Source organism: Tribolium castaneum, chromosome 9 (genome assembly GCF_031307605.1).
Source record: "Tribolium castaneum strain GA2 chromosome 9, icTriCast1.1, whole genome shotgun sequence".
Taxonomy (NCBI): Eukaryota; Metazoa; Arthropoda; class Insecta; order Coleoptera; family Tenebrionidae; genus Tribolium; species Tribolium castaneum.
The window spans coordinates 3,228,236-3,250,288 of NC_087402.1; the positions used below are offsets into that span (position 1 = coordinate 3,228,236).

The 22,053-nt window shown below is 37.3% G+C and overlaps 2 protein-coding genes and 1 long non-coding RNA gene across 6 annotated transcripts in view; 1 reads left to right on the forward strand and 2 right to left on the reverse strand.

Moving 5' to 3' along the window:
* Window positions 1-22,053, forward strand: part of LOC100141693 (uncharacterized) — a 32,742-nt gene that overhangs the window by 5,492 nt on the left and 5,197 nt on the right. Inside the window, exons 2-5 of one of the 4 annotated variants that reach the window (XM_015978921.2) lie at window positions 2,026-2,147; window positions 3,448-3,589; window positions 13,029-13,240; window positions 14,008-14,175. In XM_015978921.2, the coding sequence (XP_015834407.1) occupies window positions 2,067-2,147; window positions 3,448-3,589; window positions 13,029-13,240; window positions 14,008-14,175 (603 nt within the window). In that variant the 5' untranslated portion in view covers window positions 2,026-2,066. Of the gene's footprint in view, window positions 1-2,025; window positions 2,148-3,444; window positions 3,590-4,982; window positions 5,140-10,348; window positions 10,549-13,028; window positions 13,241-14,007; window positions 14,176-22,053 lie in introns of those variants that run through there. The other 3 variants (XM_008193671.3, XM_008193673.3, XM_008193674.3) reach the window with 3 other exon arrangements.
* LOC107397735 (uncharacterized) lies at window positions 12,540-13,153 on the reverse strand. Its single transcript, XR_010335504.1, has 2 exons — window positions 12,817-13,153; window positions 12,540-12,768 (listed from the first exon to the last, which is right to left on the reverse strand). It is a non-coding gene; the product is annotated as an uncharacterized LOC107397735 (long non-coding RNA).
* LOC135267163 (uncharacterized) lies at window positions 17,597-21,943 on the reverse strand. Its single transcript, XM_064359041.1, has 2 exons — window positions 19,808-21,943; window positions 17,597-17,796 (listed from the first exon to the last, which is right to left on the reverse strand). The coding sequence occupies exons 1-2, from the start codon at window positions 21,449-21,451 to the stop codon at window positions 17,743-17,745; spliced, it is 1,698 nt and encodes a 565-aa protein (XP_064215111.1). The 5' UTR covers window positions 21,452-21,943; the 3' UTR covers window positions 17,597-17,742.

Consider the following 22,053-nt stretch of genomic DNA (forward strand, 5'->3'; position numbering starts at 1 on the left):
CACGTTTGTTGTTAATCAACAGTTTCCACTGTAAATTATCAATGAACATGCGGAGAAATGTATCTCTGTGTTAATTACGATGGGAAATAGACTCGTTACATCTCACCGGAAGAAATCTTTAATCTCTGCCAACAGACAGCGTGTGACAAATTCGATTGAAAGATTCGCTCATAATTTTCGCGGTTTTGTTTTTCGCCTAAATTACAATAAGAAAATAAATGGAACTGGTTTGGGCAAGCTAAAGTTGGCCGGATGTTCGTTTCCGCTCAGAAAGCCACCTTGCAAACATGAAACATGGGCTTTGAACAACGGGGATTTGTGCCTCAAAAGCATAGGCAACACAATATACAAGACAATGTGAAGACTAAAGCTCTATCATACACAGCTATTGTATTTTCCGCTGTGGTTACAATCCCTGACCGTATTGGTTTTTAACTTTTGAATAATAATAGTTTACTAGGAAAACTGTCAAGACAATACTCAGAAGTTTGTAGTTTTAAAGGATTGTTTTTTCTTAAAAAAGACAGATCAATAAATATTATTTGTCAGCGTTTATATTAGGCTCCATTTCCAGCAAACCGTCTCGATGTTTTCTCTCAGACTTTGCAAGTTATGTGAAAAATCCTCAGGTTGTCTTTATATCTGTACCAGTTTTTATTAGCTAAGTCGACGTTAACGTCGTCTGCATTATTTCATCTTTCATATAACGCTGGAAGCTCTTTTTATTCATTTTTTATGCCCGAGGAACGACGATTTAAACATTTTTCTCACAGAGACGTCCACCTGGCTTTGAAGTCTAATGTTTATTAAATTTTGATTAGAGGATAAGATGGCATATTGCGTACGAATGTGACAAAAAGCGTGTTTTATTAAATTAAGTTTAATAAGCAAGGCGCCAACAACTACAAGTAGTGGAGAAAATTACGTAATAAAAACTTGATCAAGGAGATTATAAATCAAGTCGATTTGCTACGACAAATATTATCATACTATTAATTAGTTGTACAGGATATAAACTAATCAGGCGCCAATTATACGGATTTTTCAGATCATTAGATGACACATGCAATTAAAATAAAATTACTTCTAATTGGAAAAAGATCTGGATTATTTAATTATTGAAAATAACAGAAATTGTAATGTGTGTAGGATTATAAATTTACGGAAGCTTGTGCACGATGAAGGAACACTTTCCGAGGATCATAAATTGCATGGCGTGTGCGATCGGACAATAAATCTCACACTTGGTGTTTATTTTGTTGAACTTTAAACTTTTCTGAACAAGACATTAAAATGTAGGTAATCTTCATTTTTTATCTCAGCGACACTAAGACGCAAACAGTTGAAAATATAAAATAAAACTAATCAAGTCATCAAACAATGACAAATTAATAATAATAATAATAATAATAATAATAATAATAATAATAATAATAATAATAAATTGAATATGTCGTGCAAATTTATTACGAAAATAATGGTTCTGTTCTTTTTTAACATTCCATCAGGCGTTTAAAAACGGATAAGATGATTGTAGTGTTTCAGTGGCTCAGATTATTTAGACAGTTTTTTGAAAATGTCACATTACTGCGGAAGTGGACGCAGCACGCCATCTAGTTCAGCCAGCTTCAGTTTCCTTGCAGGAAGGAAGCTAACTATGCTGAGCTTTCCAAGAAGTGAATATAAAAATAATGAGTAACTAAACCAATTTACTCGTATGATTGTATTTTCTAATAATAAATTAGTAATTTACTTTTGGCCTTTTGTCTCCTCCACACCATTAAATTAAGAACTGAGCCACGGCCACAATAGCCTATTAGTTGGAACGAACCAATTAAAACAAACTACAAATTAGCTTATAATAAGCCATAAATCGCTTTTTTCTAGCCACACGAATAAATTTACGGCATGTCATAAGTTTGAAAAAATCCCAAGAAATATGATGAAGTTGTAAGATATTGTGACTAGTTGTCGGCTTTATTTTCCTGTTTGATGGCAAATACTGATTGTAATTAATGGTTTCAGATCATCTCCTCGACATCCGCTCCATTAATCAATGATTCAAGATGCAAACGAAGAACATAAATATCGAAAGGGCGCCCAACAACAGCACAGATGGAGGCGGTACACGCATCAGTATGCCTGAGGTAACTAACAACTGAAAAACGTTTCGTATAATCGCAGCATGCTAGGCTACAAACGATATGACTTACGACTATTGTAATGCTTGTGGACAGTTCAATAGCCAAGGCAATATTTCTTGGATCGCCATTGGCGTGCGAGTTGAGATTCCCTCTTAAAATTGGATAATTAACTAAATAAACGGAAATACTTGTATTTATTTATAGCTCGTAGATTTGTCGCAATTATTTTGGAAAAAATCGCCACACAAGTGATACTTTGCATGATTAATCGGTACAAAGTTGCCCCAGCAGCTACATTTTGCATAAATTTTAATCCTAATTTGTCGGCTTCAGGAATCGGTTTTTTGTGTTTTTAAATTACTGTTAGCTTGTCAACAAGATTGTTTGGTGTTTTTAGTTTGTTTTGCGTTTTTCTGTGGGAAAGGGAATTTTTAGGATCGAAAGATTCTTTGAAAACTCGCGACCTACAAACAATTAATTTATGGCAGTCTAGCTTTTAATTGAATGCTAGTACAAGATAATAACGTCAGAAAAATAGCGGCCACAATTTATTTTACTGTCAGTTTTTTAAATAACACCGTTATTCTGTTTAACACAGTTTATAAGGTCGCACACCTACACACGTGTGTTTGTCTGTTTAATCGTTAATTAGACAGACACTTAATTATAATAGAAAACACAATAATGAGCCAATTAAAATAATCGAGTCAAAAATGTGCTACTTTTAGGAATTTTTATTGCATTTTCAAGATTGTACAAACTACGCCTCTGAGAGCTAAACCACCCACACGGCCATTGCTGGGCAAGGACGAAATCTGGATAAATTACAATGCACCACGAGATTAAATCTTAGTCTAATCGTTTAAATAATGTCGAATTAAACGACCACCAGTGGCGTGTGGCACACCTGTTTGAATTTACTCAAAGTGCTGCTAATTAGTGAACTGATAGCGTAATTATATCCATCCATTTTCTCCTTCATCTAGCACCTTCCTGTGATTAAGCGCGGTTTTGGTCTATTTTCCGCCGTAATTACAGTGAAAAACTGCGAAATTACACAAACATTAAGCCTGGATGCTGCACTCTTACATCAAAATTCTTCAAACGCGTCAAACAATTCAGTAATTATTTTTTTAATTATTCACTTAGGAACCACGAAAACGAACACGAGTTGGTTGGAAAGTTACAATTTTTATTAAGTTTGATTCACTGAAAAATTACAGGTCAAACCTAATCGTTTAAGGAGTGAACCCTTGAACCAGCGAAATTGCTATTAATTTTCGTAAATCCGTTGTTCCAGAAGACAGTCTTAATGATACAGCGCGGCCCCCATAATTTTTTCGACGGTCTGCAGACGAATGGAGATGCAGACAGCGGTGCTCCACCGTTGCCACCCAGAACGGCCCTCATTTTCACCCCTTTGCCCGCCGTTTCTAAACCACAAGGTAAGCAAAGAGGAATTTATTAGAAATTCATTCTCGTGACGGTAATTTCGGTTCTCCAAATTGGACTCGGTTCTGTTAATTGTAGTAGCGGCGAAGTTTTAATTCGGTTGAGAGAAGGGTTCAGGGAATTAGGAAAGAATGTGGCTTTGAGTTTGCTGGTGGAGGTGAAGGATCTTGCTGCCAAAAAAATATTTTTTGGAGGATTTGTTATTATGTTTAAATTAAAATAACTTATGTGGTTCAAAATTATTAGAAAAAAGGGTTTGTATTCTTATAAAATGAGGTAAATGTGATTTTCGACGACAAAGTGATGATAAATTTTACTGTGGGAAGCTGATACTACTATTTTACGGTTGACTGCACAATGTTAATTAAAACAAATAGGTACATAACATCAAGGTGTGTTTATTTACTTTTGATTAAAAAAGAAGGTGAGGGAAAATATAGAGAAAAGTCTCTTCACCATCATCTTATCCTCGATCTTACCTAAATTTTGTATTAATTGTACACAGTTTCACTTTATTTAATGCCAACATATGTCGTTGTTTTCTCTTTTATGTTGTTCTACTCTAGATTCTGTATTAAAACACGTTTATTATTTTTTTGTATTATAAATACTAAATATTTATAGAAGAATTAAAAAAAATACTAAAACCACATATTATAAACAGTATTTTACAATAGGGCATGCAAGTCTACTGAAATAGTGTCTGTTTAATGTCATTTGAACAAACTTGTTCACTTCTTTCAGATTTTTTTGTGAAAATTAATTAATTAAATTAAGCCTTTTACTGTCGACACCCGTAATATTGTCGAACGTATTTTGTTGTGTATCTACCTTTTTCTTGAAATATGAAATAAGAATAGTATCCTAACCCATCATCGAAATCTTTGAGAATTTATTATTATTTTCTCAAAATTTATCCAATTTCAATTAAAGTGGGTTCTAAATTTGCTTTAAACACCTCAAAAAACGTAGAGTACACCTCTCTCCGCCTGAAGCAGCATTTTGGTGTGCGGTTCGTCGCTTGATCCTTCATTGCAGTCTCCGGCAATTTTACAGATTCCGTGCGATTTTCTCAAATCCCCTTGCATAAAAATTAAGCCGGCTTTTAAATTTACCTTTAGCACCTCTAGTCATGACATAGAGTACCCCCTTTTTTGCCTAAAGTAAAATTTTGGTTTGGGTTTCGCGTCTGACCCATCATCGCAGTCTCCGCGAAATCGACCCAATTTTTCCTCCAGCATTTAAACCCACCAATGACCTTCCGCAACAATGAACCTCTCCCCACTTTTTAAACAAAGGATAAACAAACAAGAACACAAACACTTTCTTTGTACCATGTCGTATCGGTTACAGCCGCCACGAACCGACAAGAGCCGATTATCTAATTCTTTAGCTACAACCTGTCGAACAACGCCAGGTGCAAAAGACGTTTGTGTACGGCGTTGTTCTTTTGTTCGTTAGGGACACGTGACCGGACTTTTCGGTGGTGTTTTCTGGTGAAAGGGTGATCAAAAAAAACTGGAGCATTTCTTGGCGGGCACTGGTAAGTTGGGGGATTTTTTCGATTTTTCCAAGTTTTGCGTTCTCACGCGTAATCAAGTGTCATAAAGCATGATAAGATGTCGGTTATGTAAGTGATGGTAATTAGAGAGATGAAGAAATATGTGCAAGTACCACTTATGCAAGTGTTAGTGACACATCTTTGGAATGTTATTTGAACCGTGGGATGAAAGGAGCGGAGTTTTTGGTATCTAGATGGGCTGGAAAGTAATAATAGGACGACGAAACTATAGTTTCACACCCAGATATGTTGACAGACTGGTGGGAAAATTTTCATTTTAATCCTCAGATGAAACTTGCTATTGGTTCCGTTAAAGTTACTTATCCTTAAGACCACATTACTGCATCAAAGAAAAAGATACAGAAGATTGTTGACTGTCACTGAAGACAATTCTTTAGCTTGTTATAAATTACGAAAAATGTCACTCATTATTGAATAAAACATTAATTTGTTTTTAATTTTTATTAGCCATTCAGGAGAGACAGAAAAAAGTAGTAATTGAACCACTTTGTGCTCAATTAAATTAAGTGTTGTTAAGTAAAAGCTCGTACAGAATAAAGTTTTAAATGTAACAAGTGCAAGTGTAAGAAAATTTAAACTAAAAAATCGCTAAAAAAATTAAACTAAGCAAATAAAACAACGACATATTCTCAAGTGATCTGATACGTTCCTAAACTTGGATCTTCTGAAAATAAGCTTATTTATCGAGACAAATGTGATAAAAATTGAACTTAAAAAATTTTAATATAAAATTATATCTTGAGCGAGTTATTGAGTCATTTGAGGACTTTGGTAGGCAGTGAAATAAGAAACTTAAAAAATCAATTGAAATTCAAGAAGCGAGAAGAATAATAAACACAGATTGTCGTAAAAAGAAAAGTATATCATCTTGGTGTGTGCATAGTTATAAAATTAATTGACTATAAAATTGTCCATGATAATTACAGCTATTAGCTGCTTTAAGTCATCTTATCTCTTTCTGATTGACTACACTCGTTTTTTACATACAAATTTCAACTGAACGATTACTAATTTATGTATTTCTGTTTAATTAGTTTTAACTAGAAGAGCTTTTGGAACCTCAAAAGCCATACAATTATTAAAACTTATCCGCAATTTTTGAACTGTTTTTTGCGGTTAATATATTTTTTTTAAAACAAAATCCTCGACAGAAAGTTTATTTGTATGCTCGTAATGCAATTAACTCTCTTGGAATGGTTATTTCGAGGCCAATTGCACCTTATATAGCATCAGATGAACATGTGGTAGATAGACTCCACTCTACTAAATCATTTATAAGTTCCTAGTATTGATTATAGAAGTACTTTTTAATATAATTATGTGATGAGTTGACACAATTTTGGCTCCGTTTGAAAATTCCAGTGGCTGTTATTTACATATGTCTACCTCCACGAATCGAACAAATTGCCAAATTTCTCTCCCTCTGTTTCTCCTAACAAACGACAACCATATAAGATAGCCATCGACGAGAGAAAAGATGTTATCTGGTTTGGCTCGAAGAAAAATCGCTTCTCTGTTATACAGGAATGTAGAATCGTTACGTTTCAAGTTTTTCGCATTTTTATAGTCTCACTGTCGAGTTCTTTCACATCAATTTACTCTTTCCTCGTTTTTTCTTTCCACTGCTGGCTAAAAGCCGCACATAATGTGATGTTTTGACTTTATATCCGAGCTATTTTTCATCGTGACTGCGCTAATAAGCAATGAAAGAAAAAGGACATCTGAATTTTGCGCCGTAATTGAGTTGTCGATGGACTAATTAACGGTGGACGCAAAAAATACGCTTTTTGAGCGAATATTTAATCGATGAAGATGTTGCTTTAATCACGAGGAAGTCGGGGTGAATTATGCGAAATTAATGAATTCATTAAAGTGGTAAACAAAATTACTCAAGAATTCGGTACCGATATCAGCTTACAGTGTGATAGCGGATGTTTGTCTGCAAAACGGCTTCTCGTAGTCCACTGGGGAGATAACAAATGGGCAACCTTAAGAGACAGCCGGATAGACTATAAGTCAACAACTTTTTTTATAAAACCTCATCATGATTAATTTCGTTAAACGCTTCACTAACATGAGAGTATCATTAATAAAGCAGAATATAATATAATTGATAGTCAACAGCAATGAGAAATATTAATATAAATATTTTCATCTACCATTTAGAAACACGGGCGTGTTTTTATTTTATTGCAACTACAAATTTGAGTAATCAGACAGTCATAAAAGCCACAATAGCCGCATTAGCATTTACAAATTCGCTAAAGCATCGCTATTTACCCTTTGCTCAAATAAAACTCGTGTGAACCTTTAAAGGAACCACGCTCAGTTGGCCACAGTAACAATATTCGGTTGAACTCTAATAACCCGAAGACATGGTACTCCACTGGGGATCAATGATGTCACCTATGTAAGCTCCAACCTTGATCTCCTTCAGACAAAAGCAATATTTTAAGACCCGGAAAGAGATTAATTGTAGAGAATCGACAGTTGGCATCTTTGAAACACACCTTTTTTTCAACGAATTTTTTAATTAAAAACTGAGGCGTAAGCCAAGGATGTAGATTATATCAGGTTTAATTGCTCCTACTTTATCTTAATGACGTCAATTGAAGCGGCGGTCAATTTAAAGTTTGGAACAAAGAAATAACAGTAATTGGATTCCAGTAATTCGGTGTTAATTGCAATGACTTGCTGGAAAATCAAGTGAGTGTGAAAGTGAAACGGAGTTAAGTAACGACAAACTTCGATTCAATCTAGTTAATGACCGGTTTAGATGCCGGACATGGATTTAGCTTTTGATAGTAGGTAACACTCATCTCAGGTATGAATTTAAATGAACATGGTTCGGTTGAGGATTTTAATAATCTTATCAATTAATTAGCAATGAATTTGTCATAAGCTGTTAACTTAACGACTTTATATAAATTTTTTGCCAACACCAAAAATATGTTATTTGCCGCTTTAAAGGTTTATTTTAAAACCTTTTAGAAGTAGACAAGACATTTAAGAAAGAAAAATTTAGAGCGAGCTGAAAAACGTACGAAATGTTTGAGTTTGAACACGAACTAATTCCGAGAATCAATCTTTATCAAAAACAAGTGATCCACAATTTATTTTTGAACCTCAGTGTAATAGAAAACGTGAAATTTTCTTAGGAAACGCAAAATTCTAGTTGGTTTAACCGACATTTACAAAATAATCAAACAACCATTTTTTGCTCAGTTCTAAACGCCTTTGATTGGTCTGTTTTACAGTTGGGAGTGCGATATCCCTTCCATATCCAATGACAAACGCTTCAATCGGCTTGCAATTTTTTGTGCACTAGATAAACAAGTAGGAGGTAATTTTTATGTTTTTATTGGTCAAATTACTCTCTCCAGGAACAAATAAGACGCTTAACAGGTTATAGGGCCGTCCTTTCTCACCGAACGGGTTTTGCCTTATTATACGCCTATAACTTGATCGATTATGCTTAGTTTTTAAAATAAATTGATTTTTTTGACAAAAACACACAAAAAATACTAATAAAAAAATGAAGAAAATATTTTATTTTAATTAGGACAGTTAAACTCAACCGTTGGATGTTTACAAAGAGTTATAAAATATTTCCATTTTTAAATAAACAAAATTCCGAGTTTTTAAAAATTGCGAGTTAGAAAACTTTAATAAAAACCACAATTCAGTGCATATTTTTATGGTTTCGAATTTTTCAGGCCTTGTTTTCACTGATAAAAGTTCACAGCAACATCAGAGAATAATAGACTAAAGAATATTGTAGGAATAGATTAAAATAGGAAGATATTTTCTTTCTGAATTTAATTTTCTTTTGTTCGCAAGTTTGTGGCATCGAAATTAGAAGAGAAATAACAAAATCATTCTAAACCATCAGAAGGGGCCGAAGAAACTTCACACTTACTTTGACATATTATTAAAAGTTCTCCGTTTTCATAGCTGAAACATACTCGTATATTTACAGTCGTAAACATAGGAGCACGTAGTATTTCTATCAAAATTAATCTGGACTGAATGGAACTTGATTGCAGTTCCACTTGTGACTATTTATTGTCCACTTATGAAATTGACTATTTATCGCTATTTGTAGTAGTTTACTTAAGGTACAACACGTGTTTGTGCCCACACAGTCAATTTACATCTTTATGGTAGGTATGTATCTATCTCGGAACAATTTGCAATACTCTCGAGAAACATCTTCACAGAGAAACCTGAACAGAGCTGGTGTTGTCGGTAAATACATTATGCACATAATAATATGGCGAAGTGTTGCTCCAAAACCTTATTGTTTTGCTTGGTGGTAACTTTCTTAATGTCCAGACGAGCAAAAACCTCGTAATTATAATTACATATCACATTTGCATGAGTGCACAAACTGGTAGGATTGAACAATTAGTTGAGGCGCCACTTAGGACGGGTAACGAACCGTCCAGGAAACTTCTCAAGGTTTGTTTTAATTGCACGCTAGTCCTATTCTTCAACAGGGGAACTGCAACATACCGTTCTGGTGATTGTCTCAACGCAATCACTATCAGGTTTCAACAGATTGATTAATACCAATTTTACGATATGCTGTACGGTTTACATAATTAATGCTGTCGGTTATAATAACAAAAAAGAAGTACTGTAATAAAAATGAACGGTTCTCATGCAAGCTCAAGAGAAAGAAAACCAGCGACGCTCGCGTGTCTGTTTGCATTATCGGTGGATAATTGATTTTTTACGGTAAATTCCTCACTTGGAGCTGCAATAAATATCCAAGGAATCGGCTAATATGAAAGGCAACCTGATTAGAACAAGTTATACAAATAATGGGAACAATGTTGTGCTACGATGAGGAAATTATTCGTTGGTGCTTGTCGCATTTTGAAACATCCGTTTTGGATTATTTTTATTTTCGTCATCATGGAAGGGCTGTTAAAATAAATCCCCTCCCCGGTCTCCCCTCTAGCATAACCAAATTTGTTCGAACCTTCCGGTGTTCCGCCATCTGAAGACGTTCGCTGTTCGCAAACCGTAACCATAAGACTGAAAGAGGTCCGACTTCCCGCTTTTCTATGTTAATAATCTAAGATCAGACAGGGCCCCCCTCTTTCACGCGACCATAAACCGTCTAAAACAATACGGCAATGGTTTAGTTCAGTGGCGGTACCGCCGGTAGAAAAATCGCGGAAAGTTGTGCGAGTGCGAGCGGAAGATGTCACCATGTAATGGCAACGGGTCGTACCGTACGTCAAGTCAAGCAAGGAGAGAAGTTGAGGAGGTCACAAAACTCGCTTAATCCCATTTCAGGACCCGACAGCAACATCGAACACAATGAAGGGGTTGCTAAAGTGGTCAAAACGAGCGCTTTTGGTACGGTTTTTTTTTGTTGTGTGTGAAGAAAAACGGATGAATTGTGGGGAAAATTGCGATAATGGAGCTAAAATTATTTTCGTTTAAATCTCACATTAGAAATATATTAGATATATATATATATATTAGAAATATATAAAAGTTCTGCTCAATGTAATATTTTCAAGATGGGGACACTTCCGGTTGTACCAAAAGTCGCTATCAACTTCCGTATTTTAGATGGAAAGCTATACAGGGTGTATCAGAAATACGTGTGTTAATTTTAATAAGTAACAGAGCTCAACAAATAAAACATTTTTTCTTTTTGTAATTTTTCAATAAAATTTTTGCAAATTTCCTTAAAATTTGGATAAGATAACATACTGAAACGTGTACCCCCCTATGGGGGCAAAAACAAAATAGCCGAACTATTTTTATTGTGATAGAAACGGACAATTTAAACAATTTAATACAACAATGAAAATTGTTGCTATAAATACAAACTCATTATTAAACAATGACCGGCTCGTTTGCACATGTTATGTACAAAATCTATGAGATTTTGGGAATTTGTCTATGTATTTCCAAATACATAGTACGTAGGTACTTGAACCCAAAATTGGTTCTAATTTTTAGGAAAGTTGAACCTGTCGCTGCTTGGCCGCTTTTAGCATCTACGTGAACTTTAGATTCTGTTTCAAATTGTAAAGTTATTGGGAATTCACGATTTAGTTACGTTTTTCATACGAGAACACCTTCAATATCATTTTTTAGAAAATTTAAAATGACGACAGGGAATATGAAGGGTTTTTGATGACCAATTTTTGGGAAGAGATGTTTAACTAAAAATTGTGACTGAAAGAAAAGCATTTTTAGCATTGAAGTATGTTTTAAGTTATGTATTTAATATTAAAATAAATATTGAAAAATTTCAGAAATGTGAACGTTAATATTGGTAGGTATTCAATTATTTTCTTTTTTTAAAAAGTAATCCCAAAATTTCTACGTTTCCTACGTCCCTGGTTAAATTTGACGTAAAATTATGTCATTTTATGCATTTGACAAAAATTATAACCTTGAAATTATTTTCGACATAAACCTTTGACATAAGTTACTAACAAAAATTTTAATAAAAAAGGATAGAAATATATACCCTATCCACATAATACAAAATTGGCTCGGTTTGACGTTCAGTGTCCCAACTCTCCCAATAAAGGAACTCTAGAATTTTGCAAAAAGTTGTATAGAAAAGTTTTTGTACTTGATGAGTTTTATTACGTCGTAAAATTAACACACGTATTTCTTATACACCTTGTATAAATTTAAATCGTTTTTGTATTACTAGAGTTATTTTAAGGTAGTTTTTTGTTTAAATTTAGCCGTTTACGAAATATTTAGGGTTTTTGATTTTTTTTGCACCTTCCAGTTCAAATATCTATAACTCTGTCATTTTAAAAAATTTGGAAACATTTTCAAGCTCATTTAAATCAGGAAGCCTAGATCTTTCTTTTGGTGTTTTCAAATTTCTAAAAAAACCCAAAGTTTTCGGATCTAAGCACCCATAACTCAATTTTTTCAGTTGAAATGCCCAAGTTTTATTTCTTTAAATCCTATAGAATTTAATTCTGCATAGATCTATATTAGCATTTCTTATACTTATATTTAATAATTTTCAAGTCAAAATAATTTTTTGTTGGGGTTGCGAAATTACAGCCTGTTTTCTGCGTGCAATTCCAAATAATACAATCATTTGTCTCTTAACAGCGTTTTATAAAAAACGTTCCTTGGCCACCATTGTGTGGTCTACCATTAATTATCATTTAACGTTTTTATTGCCAGTTTTGCAAATGGATGCAAACTAGGAAATATATAAAATGCTAATCACGTCTATCTTCCATTCATTGTTCCTTTCTTTCATTCATATTTTTAATGAATTCTAGCTTTTTTCTCAGATAAACAGATTTAAATCCTGTTCAAAATTTTCTTAAAATTACCAAAAATAAAGTGCCCAGTTTAAGTTTTAGAAATCATTTTCTTCGTAAAACTGCGACAAGCAAATTATAAAAATTGCCAGTAGTACTAGATGATTTCGAGGAGAGTGTTTGGTACTAGCATTGCACAAATCTTTTTCACAAATCTTGCACCGTTCCCCTCTGCAGAATGTGCAAAACGCCAAAGAGGTGTTTATCTCCTCACATCTGTAAATATTATACTCGCGAGTTTTGCATCCCTTCCGTACCTCTGCCCAAAAAAAAATTACACCAAATTCAGTATAAAACACTTACTTACCCCCCGCTTTCAAATCAACGACACTAAAACATGAAGCAACATTTTTCCGGCACGTCGTAATGTTCCATTTACGCGACTCACACTGGGCCATGCCCTGACACTCGTAGCATTTTAGTGCGAAATTTGGACGAATTAAAATTAGGAAAAATGTGACGATGAGTTTTTGGCGCATTTGTCAAAAAAAAAATTGACAACTTGTGTCTTTGTTGCAGTTGAGGTGGAAGGTTATGGGCCCTACAAACCGGTTCCACCCCCAAAACCTCTACCCCAACAGCCTATTTCGTCCCAACAAGGCTGTCTCACACCGCCCCCCTACAGGATGCCCCCGTACCCCCTGTACAATGAGCCTAGTATTCCGGGAGCCACAGGTTTAGATACTAGTCCTGCCACACAAGGGCTGCACACACACTCCAGCAAGTTTCCGGTGGGTATTTTTTGTAATCAAACCAAAGGATTATAAATCCTCAAGTTGTTTGGTATGATTTGGAACATACTTTTGCCGTACGTGTAGTTAGAATTTTAATGCAACCACCTACCGAGTCAGCGAAACGTGTTTGTAAAATATGGCTAATTGTATTCCGAAATTACATACACCTTTCGTAATGTTATTTACGCAAGGAGCAAGAAAGAGTGTTTCCACATTGTTCATTCTGTAAATTACGGTACTCAGCAGCATGTAGAGCGAACCACAACGAAATATCACGAATGGCAAGACCAACGTTAGTTTTCATTGTTATTACGACAAATAATGAGAACATTCCCATGAGTAATTGAACTCTTGTCGCTGGTAATGTATCTGAAATTTTCGAAATAACTCGCTCGTTACTAAACGTTCGGATACCTTCTCGCGGCAATTAAAACGAAATCATCTCCATCTGAGAACCTACTTTTCCATCTCCAAATCGGAAAATAATTGCTTGGCTCGAAACCGACTTAATTGGGAAATTGATTATTTTTCAAAGCCTCACAAATTCTTATTGTTCAAACGGCCGAAGAAAATGCGAGGCGTTAGGTCGTATGTAGGAACACACACACAGAGACGTCACGAGCAACCTTTACGAGTTCGTTCACTCTCATCTTCTGCACGCTTATTGAACACCAACCAAATGAATATCTTTATGAATAAAATGTAACAAGTAACTGCGAGTTTAGCTAAAAAACTGGTGTAGGACAAAAAACAATTTTTTTCAGATCGAAAGAGAAGTGATTTTGTCCAGTACGGACAAGAACTCGAAGATCCCCATTCTTCACGACTACAAGAAACGAACGAAAGGTGCCATCGCTCCTGACGTCCCACCCAAACAAATGGCTGCGTGGACGGCACAGGGCCAAACCCACCAGATTCTGAGCCCTGATCAGGTATGGCTTATTGTTATGCTTCACTTGTACGTAGAGTTCTTTTCACGGAATTTTCGTACGATACTCACGTACAATTTCGAACACGCGATAACAAGCTTCTTCGTAACTACGGGCACATTGCTTTCTGTTTATACGGAATTTTAAACAACACTTTCAGTTCAAATAAGTGAGTTTGTGTTTCTATCTAAGCCAGATTTGGTCGAAATTGGCTTAAAACACACTGATGATATGTTTGTGCCAAGTTCACTTCTTATCGAGTGACATTTTTACGTTTTTCGATTAATCAAGAGGTCAATTTACACCAGTTCCAGTCTAGAGCCTCATTTAGTAGTAGAGAATGTCAATTATTATAATATTATTTGTTTTGATTTTGAGACAATGTAGTTGTGAGTGTTCCCAGACCTACATGACAGTTTGTGATAAAGTGGAGGACATTTTCGACCGCAACGTGTGTTCGGAGGCACAAGCAACAATTTGTACCGATTTGCTGATAAAATCTGAAGTTCCCCGAAAACTTGTAAACTTGAATTTGAAATCCCTTTACGACAAGCTTTGCCGGTACGACTTGAAAAACTTGATAATAGTTGGTCAGTTTATAGCAGACGCCACATCTGCGAATTGCGTGGCTAGTTGTCTGTTTGGTTTAGAAAACTTGAGTTTTTACGGTAACGAAATTAAGATCCTGCGTCGGTTTACGTTCCCAGCGGCAGAAAAATTACGCAAATTGTCTCTGGTAAAAAATAGGATTGAAAATGTGGACTTTTCGAGTTTTTCATTGTTGAATGTTGCGAACATCGACTTGTCCTACAATAACATCCAAGCTATTGAAGAAGGGACTTTTAATCACACCTCGCTTTCGGTGGTTAATTTGCAACACAACCAGATTGCATTTCTTGATCCTGGCAGTTTTGGCGCAAACTTGGAACTGCTTGATTTGAGTTACAACAAGTTGGTGTCAATAAAAGACCAAGTGTTTGCACACACAAAAAACATTCGAGAATTGATTTTGTCGCATAATCAGCTCTGGATCGTCCCGGATTTAAACCAAATGAGCGATTTACGAGCAGTGGGGCTCTCCAACAATGAGATCAGAACGGTTTACTTCCAAGAGTTCCGAAGTGTTCGCGATTTGAGGTTGCTTGACTTAAGTCACAACAAATTAGATGAGGCCACTGAAGTTTTGAAAGTTTTTGCTAATAAAAACCATCTATGGGCGCTGTCCTTGGCTTTCAACAACTTGGAAAATATTGACTTTAGTGCTTTCAATAATGTGACTACAGGATTTTTGATGCTGTACGGAAATCCCTGGAGGTGTAATAAATGGGATCAAGTAGAGAGGATTTTGAGACTTAATTTTATTAATTGGGCCCAGTGTGACTTTAACTTGTTCAGTTCTGGGTTTTTCCCATATTGCATTGCCGATTCCATTGAAGATAGTGAAGTGGAATCTGCAAGAAAACGTTTTCGTGATGCAGTTACACATGAACTGCTGAAAATGTGTCATATAGACATTCATTCCGAGCGCTATAACTTGCTCTACCCTCACGGCACTGAATATATGTGCTTCTAGAGTTGAAGATTGACGTTTTCTCTTTACAATAAAGAAGTTTCAAACAGCTGTTTTAATTTTTATTTGTGTGATTAATAAAACAGTGTTCGGTTGAAAGAGGTCAATTCGAAGATACAATCGTTATCAACACTTGGAAATTCCCGAATAAACATATTTAAATAATATCGCACGCTCTTCCTTTAGTGCCAGTTCCATTGTTGCACAGAAATGTTATCTAAAAACTCAGTGCCAGTTTTTTTCGTGTTGGTAGCTTTCCCACTTGTGATAAATGCCGCCTGTCGGCAGTCGTTCATGACAATATGTGACACCTTCGACGACTTCAAGAATTACAAAAACACCCAAAACGTTAAAGAATTAATCATAGGATCGGAAACGGGTTCGGCAAAGTCCTCCGTTAATTTGATGGAGACTTTGAAGCTGGAAAAATTCCAGTTATCCACATTAATAATAATCGGTTCGATTAATCAGCTGGAAATGACCTACCACTACGAGTGTTTGTACGCCTCAAGTCCATTGAAATACCTCAGTCTTTACGGAAACGAACTGAAACGGATTGAAAGATACCACTTTCCTCTCATTCCGCTCAAAACGTTCAGTCTTGTCAACAATAAAATCGAAAGCATTCAAGCGGAAGCTCTGAAACATAACGATGCCGAAACTCTGGACTTGTCCGATAATTTTTTGCAAACTATAGAATACAGTTCGCTACCGTTAACACGGACCACAAAAGTCATAGCAATACGAAACAATAAATTGACCCACATTGAGCCCAACAGTTTTCCCTCAAGTCTTCTTTCTCTCCATTTGGACAACAACAATCTGTGGCATTTGCAAGACGGTGTTTTGGGTGACTTGGACAAGTTGCAAGAACTTACGCTAAGTCACAACAAATTTAAGGAAATTCCCGATGTAAGGCATTTGAAGCAGTTGGTCATTTTTGATATGTCCCACAACGAGATAAAGTTCGTCGAGAAATGGGCGTTCAAACAAATGGAAAATCTACAACTGGTGGATTTGAGCAACAACGTTATCGCGAGTCATTTTATTTTGAAATGGCTCGATGTTCCCAACAAACAACCGACTCTAACAATATCTCTAGCTTTTAATCGTTTGAGAGACTTGGACCTGGCCAATCTTCCACTACAAAATAAAACTTTTATCCTCTATGGAAATCCCTGGAACTGCAGCAAATGGAACGAGCTGAAGTCGGCCTTACGTGGTCATGAAACCAAATGTGACATGGCGTTTCTGGCCAATGAACGCTATCCCTACTGCATTAACTACACTCCGGGCGTTTACAGATTTGAGGGCTTGTGGGAGAATGACATCGATAAGTTCCACGAAGCCGTTCAGAAAAATGATAATCTGGCCGAATGTGGCTTAGCAGTCGCTAAATATCAAGTCTTGAATCCTGTGCATTTTTTCTGTACCTTTATTAAAGACACATCTTGAGTTGAAATGACGTTAATTAAAATGTGAAACTAGCTTTAATTTTTATTATAGTATTCGAACTTATATCCTAAAATAAAAATAAAATAACAATAATAATAATAAAACACATAATTATGTGAGTAACAACGATAGAAAATAATAATAATAACAATGAAAAAGTAGCTTGTTACATGTAGTGTTTAGTTTCAATGATAATCTCTGCCTGTTTAATTCAGAATAAATATTTCTTTAGTAAATCGCTGCGATTTTTCTCGAGCACATCGGCGCTAGAAGTCGCAGTCCAGTTAATTAATACGATTTGCATTTAAATATCAAGTTTTGAATCCTGTGCATTTTTTCTGTACTTTTATTAAAGACACATCTTGAGTTGAAATGACGTTATGTAAATGAAACTCGGAATTCACCCAAAAACTAATTTATTAGCAAATTAGATTCAACAACGACATTGACACTGCCACAGTGTCCTTCCAACTAACTAGGCGTTGCCCGTACGCGCCTCACGCGTCATCATTTCCCGCCAATTTCACCAGCAGCGCCCCCTTCACTTAACAGTCGGCCACGCTTCCGTGTTCCACGTCCTCGGGGAACCACCGGTGTTTCTAAAACAAGTAATTAACCAATACCATGTATCCGAGCCGTAGTATACATCTACAGCCCGAGTCCCACTTAAGAACTATTTATAAACAACCTGAAAATAATCATAATCGTGTTTCTCACGTCGAGAATGAATCTGAAAATAATCATAATCGTGTTTCTCACGTTGAGAATGAATCTGAAAATAATCATAATCGTGTTTCTCACGTTGAGAATTAATTAAGAACAACAATAAGAACACCAACAACAACAACAATAAGAACACCAACACCAACAAGATCAGTAACCTCAAGAATAAGTAGAAGAACAATAACAAGAACAAGAACAATAACAAGAACAAGAACAATAACAACAACAACAAATCATTAACTCATGAGTTTCAACGTAAAGCGCTTAAAAACAACATTTGGGCCCAAAATCGTGAGTTCACGTTGAACTTCACTCAGCTTCACAGCGAACTCAGTCATTCGTCACTGACATCGCCTATTGTTTCGTCTCCACTCGTCGTGGCGACAACGTAATGTCTCAATTTGTCCACTGAGTGAACACCCTCATATCGTTTTTGGGAACGCGTCGCCCCCGGCATGTCCGTCACGACATACCTATCGTAGTCGAGCACTTTCTGAATTCGGTACGGTCCCGAATATTTAGGTAACAGCTTCCGACTTTTGCCCTCGTTTGAAGCTCGCGTGGTGCGTACCAACACGAGATCACCTTGAATTGAAGCCCCAACAAGTATACTCGATAATGTTTGAGAGAACAGACCACCGCTAGCGTTTCTAGCTCGTACGAGTGGTACCTTTGTTCCTCTTTGGTCGTCTGTCGGCTGAAAAACATAACTGGACGCAAAGATCCATCACCTTGTCGTTGCAACAGAATGCCACCAATTCCAACTTTAGAAGCGTCAGTGTGTAACTCCGTTTCAGCTTCCGCGTCGTAAATTGCAAGAACTGGTCTGCTCGTCAAGATGTCTTTTAAAGTCTGAAAAGCCCGCTCTTGTGCTTCTTCCCAAACAAATGCACTGCCTTTCTTTAGGAGACTCGTCAAACTGTTTGCTATTGTTGCGTAATCTTTCACGTACTTTCGAAAGTACCCACACAAACCTAAGAATTGCCTAAGTTTGTGTACGTCTGTTGGTTTGGGAAAAGCTGTCACCGCTTTGATTTTTGTCTCGCCTGGCTTAATGCCTTCCGCACTGATCTCATGCCCTAAATACTCCATTTGACTTCCAAAGAAGCAACATTTACTCAGCTTTAGAGTCAATCCAAATTGTCGAAGCAATTGAAACACCGTTCGTAAATTGTTAAGACCTGTTTCAAAGTCTTTGGAAGGTATCAGAAGATCATCTATGTAACAAAAAGCGGTCTGAAACCGTAGTGGACCCAACACCTTATTCATAGCTCGCTGAAACACTGCCGGAGCGTTGGCTAGACCAAAAGGCATGCGGACAAACTCGTAATGCCCATCAGGCGTAACAAATGCTGTCTTTGGAATCGATTCGGTGGCCATTGGGATCTGATAATACCCACTCGCGAGATCTAGTGTGGTGAAAAACTTTGCACCGTTTAGTTTATCCAAATGTTCGTCTACTCGTGGTAACGGAAAGCGATCTTTGATTGTTTTCGAATTTAATTGCCGATAATCAACACACATACGGTGTTGCCCATCTTTCTTCCGCACCAACAGTATGGGACTCGAATATGGCGAGTCTGATTCTCGTATGACTCCGCTACCTAACAAGTCATTTACTATGTCTCGAACAATTCTTCTTTCGTGATGCGATAACCGATAAGGACGATAAATTACAGGTTTATCATCAGTCAAAGTTAGCTTCATTTCTGCCGCAGTTGTGGCACCTATTTCCGCTACATTTCGTGCAAAACAATCTCGAAATTCGTTAACGAGTTGTAACAATTGCTCGAACTGAGCCGGGTCTAGATTCTTATTGACTTGTGTAAGAAGTTCCCACCGTTGAAAACTCTTTACCTCAATCTTCCCCATAGAAAAGACACTCACCGTCGTAGCTGTCCTTTCCTGCTCGCAAGGCTCAGCTCTCGCAACGATTTGCGCCTTTCGATAGACCAGATCTTGGTGCGATAGATTGCGAACGGTCACTAGGCCTCCATCACATGTGACACACCGATGAACAACGTGTTCGAACCCTGGTCTCGGACGTTGACACCCTTCAACGTAATAAGCTCCTTTCCACCCATCGTCTTTTGCCTTGATTCGTATGCAACCAATGGATTGAGGAGGGATCACTGTTTCCTCTTCCGCCCAAAGTGCAACTTTTCGTGTCGGAAGTTGGCCTAGAAATGCTTGGATCGATTCGTTGTTTCCGTCAACTACTCTCACAGCTTCCTCATTTGCTATAATCGTATTAGCACCCGCATTCAGGAAGGTCTGTCCCACTATGACAGGCACACGTTGTGCACTGTCTTCGACGATCAAAGCTTTTACGTTTGCCTTGACAAGATCCACTTCTAGCTCTACTTCGACTTCCCCATGCACTTTGGTGATTCCCTGGCCATAACCACGAATCAAATGTAAACTTGGCTGCCACATCAGTCCCAATTCTCTAGCAACACTTTGCTTGACAAGGACCGGTTCAGCTCCTGAGTCAATGTAAGCTCGCGTCGGCTTACCATTGACCTTAATGTCTATGTAATAATTCTTATTATTACTTGCGTCAGCTACACTTGTCGTTAGTGCCTGCTTAGACATGTTTTCTTTTACTACGTTACCACGTCGGCACTCAGCATCCACATGTCCAATGCGACCACATTTCTTGCACTCAATTCTTGGTTTCGGGCACTTTGTCGCAACATGTCCTCGATTACGACAATTGTAACACCGAACTGACGAATACAGTTTTTGTGTTTCGACTCGACTTGGAAGGAACCTCCTCCTTTCCCGAGGCGCCTGCTTTGCGAGCGTATCCCGCTTGTCACCTTCGGATCTCAGAGTCGACAAATACTCAGCGTACAAGCTTTCGGGTGTAACGTAACGCCCTGCTCTAGCCCCATTTCTGAGAGTCACATCAGTGATTCCATCAATAAGACAGGAGACTGCATTCGTTCCTGTTATGTCACAAGCCTGCAACAGATTTAATTTCCCAAAATAATATTGTGCCCAGGTTTCACCGTCTTCCTTCACCCTATTCACTAGCTTACGAAGTGTGGAAGCATAATCGTGGTGATCGGGGAAGGTGGCTTGTAACAAACGTTTCCATTCATCCCAGCTCCGGTCGTATGCTGAGGGATCGAGATTGTCGTACCACTCCTTGGCCAACCCCTTGAGTCGACTTATCATGCCGTAAATCGTTGTACGTTCGTCCCAACCGTTCACGAGAGCCAACTGGTCAATTTTATGCAACCACTTAGTGGTACTAAAATTGGGGTTTCCTGGAGCGAATTCAGGAATCAGGTCACTTTTAATGCCAACTTGTCCTGATGTGTGCTCAAAATTGCGGTTTAGCAAACGTCGATTCAAGTTTTCCACAAGTTGCTCAAGTCTCGCGATTCTAGCGGACTCGGCCGAAACTGGGGGTGAATTTACTGTAGTGGAGACCCCAGGCGCGGACCTTTTCGGCCGTGGCTCATCGTCACTTGAGTCCGAGTCGTCCGAGTCCACATTTCCTCGGTACCTGTGACGCCCCATTGCGAAAATCTCACCAGAAAACTTTTCGCGCCTTTTGAGCCACACCCAAATGAAAATTGACAGCGTGTGGTTGCGTAACTCCTAGAACTCGTCAGAAATCAGAAAAACCAGATAAATTCGGCTAGCACCCGATTGATTTGTTCGATTTCAAGTCGTAAAACACAATTTTGTTACGAATGAAACGGTACAGATTCCCAAAACTTCAATTTTTGGCCCTTGCCTTGGCGACCCACAAATTCCTCACAAAATCACCACAATTCACCACTCTCTATCGGAAACGATTATTTGAGCAATATCCTACCGCTGCTCTGTAAATGAAACTCGGAATTCACCCAAAAACTAATTTATTAGCAAATTAGATTCAACAACGACATTGACACTGCCACAGTGTCCTTCCAACTAACTAGGCGTTGCCCGTACGCGCCTCACGCGTCATCATTTCCCGCCAATTTCACCAGCAGCGCCCCCTTCACTTAACAGTTAATTAAATATTTTTCTCAATTGTTCCCAAATTTATTTTTCCAGTACCTTAAAAAGTGGTCTCGGCCGCGTTACACTAGTGGCATACAGTCGGGACAGCCATTTGCGTGCAATTTTTCAAA